Source organism: Lolium rigidum, chromosome 1 (assembly GCF_022539505.1).
Source record: "Lolium rigidum isolate FL_2022 chromosome 1, APGP_CSIRO_Lrig_0.1, whole genome shotgun sequence".
NCBI lineage: Eukaryota > Viridiplantae > Streptophyta > Magnoliopsida > Poales > Poaceae > Lolium > Lolium rigidum.
The window spans coordinates 29,148,845-29,151,494 of NC_061508.1; the positions used below are offsets into that span (position 1 = coordinate 29,148,845).

A 2,650-nucleotide genomic window follows, 5' to 3' on the forward strand; every position below is an offset into this window, starting at 1 on the left:
TTGCGGCAATTCATTTTACAACCCATCACAAGTATGTATTTTGTTGCATTAGGCAAAGATTTTGTTGCGATGCGACAAAGCTTGCCTCGCCCCAATCTCACCACGGAACAGCCATAGTAAAGCGAGTAATGCTACACTTACGGGCGGTTTTCTTACAAATCACACCTACAAGCCGACAAGCAAGCAGAGTATCAGGTGAGCATTTTTTAGAACAACACACAAGATTACACCAACGGAGGGCACATCCGTAGGTGTAGGATTATCGTAGTAAAGCACCACGTCCGACGTGGCGGCAGCGGCGGTGAGATACATGGTCTTCAATTTCTGCCCGGATGACGGAGAGGGTGAGGAGAAGCTATATGTGCACGGGCGGCTGGTGGGTTACGGGAAAATCTACGGGAGTACGTGCGAATCGATGGTTCGCTGAATTTTCGTTGCTCCCTTAAAAACCAGTCCACGATCCTGTTTTTACCCCTGGCTGCTGTGTAACGGGGTGTCCGTAAGTGAATTTTCGTAAAATTAATCCGTATGTGTAGCATTACTCGTGCACGGGTGCGATAAGACTGACGCCTAGCAGCTTCCAAAATATAAGCGTTTGTGTTCGGCGAAATGGATGTGTATCGGGATCGGCCTTGTCCTCTTCGATGGAGGAAGATACCATATAGATCATTCGAGCTCACTTCAGTTTGGACACGTTCCTCACCACGTCCACATCCGAACATAGTGAACTGAGCTGATCCCATCTATAAATGGACAACTGACCACAAGCTTCAGACACACGAACCATCCTCCTGAAGCAGAGGACGCACTGTGAGTTGTAATACGAGGGTATCGCGATGGTGCATGAAGCTCAGGGACAGCTCGTGCAGGAGGTGGCCGCCGACGGCGGGCTCCGCGCACTGCCGAGCCGCTACGTGCTAAAGAAGGAGCAGGATCGCCCGACCGCCACGGTCACCACCGCACAGCCACCCGAGCTGTCCATCCCCACCGTGGACGTGAGCCGCCTGGCCGACGCCGATCCCGACGAGGCCGCCAAGCTCCGGTCGGCGCTCCAGTCCTGGGGCCTCTTCGCGGTTACCGGCCATGGCATGCAGGAGCCGTTCCTCGACGCGGTCCTCGGCGCGTCGCGGACGTTCTTCCACCTGCCGACCGAGGCGAAGCAGCAGTACAGCAACGTGGTCGACGCCGACGACGGCGGCCGCAAGTTCCAGCCCCAGGGCTACGGCGTTGACCGCGTGGACACCGACGAGCAGGTCCTCGACTGGTGCGACCGCCTCTACCTTCAGGTCCAGCCGGAGGAGGAGCGGAAGCTACGCTTCTGGCCGGCGCACCCGCCGGAACTCAGCGAGCTCCTGCACGAGTTCAGCGTCGTCAGCCAGAAGGTGGCGAGGCTCGTGTTGGCGGCCATGGCGAGGAGCCTCGGCTTCGAGGAGGGGTTCTTCCTCGACAAGGTCGGCGAGCGCATGCCGTCGGACGCGCGGTTCACCTACTATCCGCCCTGCCCACGCCCGGACCTCGTGCACGGGCTCAAGCCCCACACTGACAACTCCATCGTCACCGTGCTCCTCCTCGACGAGCACGTCGGCGGCCTGCAGGTTTTCCTCGAGGAAGGCGGCGGCTGGGTCGACGTGCCCGTGCTCGGCGGCGGCCGACACCAGTTGCTAGTCGTCGTCGGCGACGAGATGGAGATCATGAGCAACGCGGCGTTCAGGGCGCCCGTGCACCGCGTGGTGGCGCCGGGGGAGGCGGCGGAGAGGGTATCGCTCGCGGTTTTCTACCAGCCGGAGCCGCACAGGGTTCTCGAGCCGTCGCCAGAGCTGGTCGACGGGGACCGGCCGGCGATGTACAGGCGGCTCGAGGCCAAGGTTTTCGCCAACGGCTTCTGGGACGCGTTCGCGCTCGGCGAACGCACCATCGACTTCCTTAAGGTCAAGGTCGACGTCGCCGGCGATCAGCCCGCGGCGGCGGTGCTTTCCGGCGCTTGATCGTTTCAGAGATTCCGATGAGCGTTCCACCGATAAACTCACATATATGCTCGCACGAACGCAGTCTTGATTGTATCTGTAAATTATACTCCGTATGTGTGTACTTTCCGTGCTGCGCATATGTATCCATCGTTTCCATCCCAATTCAACTGAATAAATGCCACTTTAATTCGAAGGATTTGCAAAAAAATGTTAGTACAACATTAGTTGCTTAATTTGTAGGATCGAATCTAACATCTAACCTCTTTGTTACAGCATATCCACCGGCAGCCCCCAAATAGGCGCCGGCAGGGCGCCGGCACCTTCATTTGGGGGCGTCGGCAGTGCATCCTCCATTTGGGGAAGCTGCTCCCACACCGATGCCTCCCAAACGGCGGCCCCCAATTTTTTTTTTACAATTATTTAAGAAACATATCAATCATATTTTATTCATACAATCACATAAATCGATTTAAATTATTCATATAATCAATCAAATAAATATAATTAAATTATTCATACAATCAATCAAATAAATAGTACTTCAATTATTCATACAATCCAACAAACAAATAGTACTTAAATTGGCAAACAAATAGAAATAAAATCATACATTGTTGGCTGCTCCTCTCCTCGCCCACAAATACGCAACTAGATCCGCCTTCAGCTGTGCATGAATACCTGCA

At 54.9% G+C, this 2,650-nt stretch overlaps 1 protein-coding gene across 1 annotated transcript; it reads left to right on the forward strand.

Annotated features, from left to right (window-relative positions):
* The first annotated feature begins 710 nt into the window (after positions 1 to 710).
* LOC124670300 (jasmonate-induced oxygenase 4-like) lies at positions 711 to 2,160 on the forward strand. Its single transcript, XM_047206808.1, has one exon. It carries the CDS (start codon positions 837 to 839, stop codon positions 1,983 to 1,985), a length of 1,149 nt encoding a protein of 382 aa, XP_047062764.1. The 5' UTR covers positions 711 to 836; the 3' UTR covers positions 1,986 to 2,160.
* Positions 2,161 to 2,650: the final 490 nt, after the last annotated feature.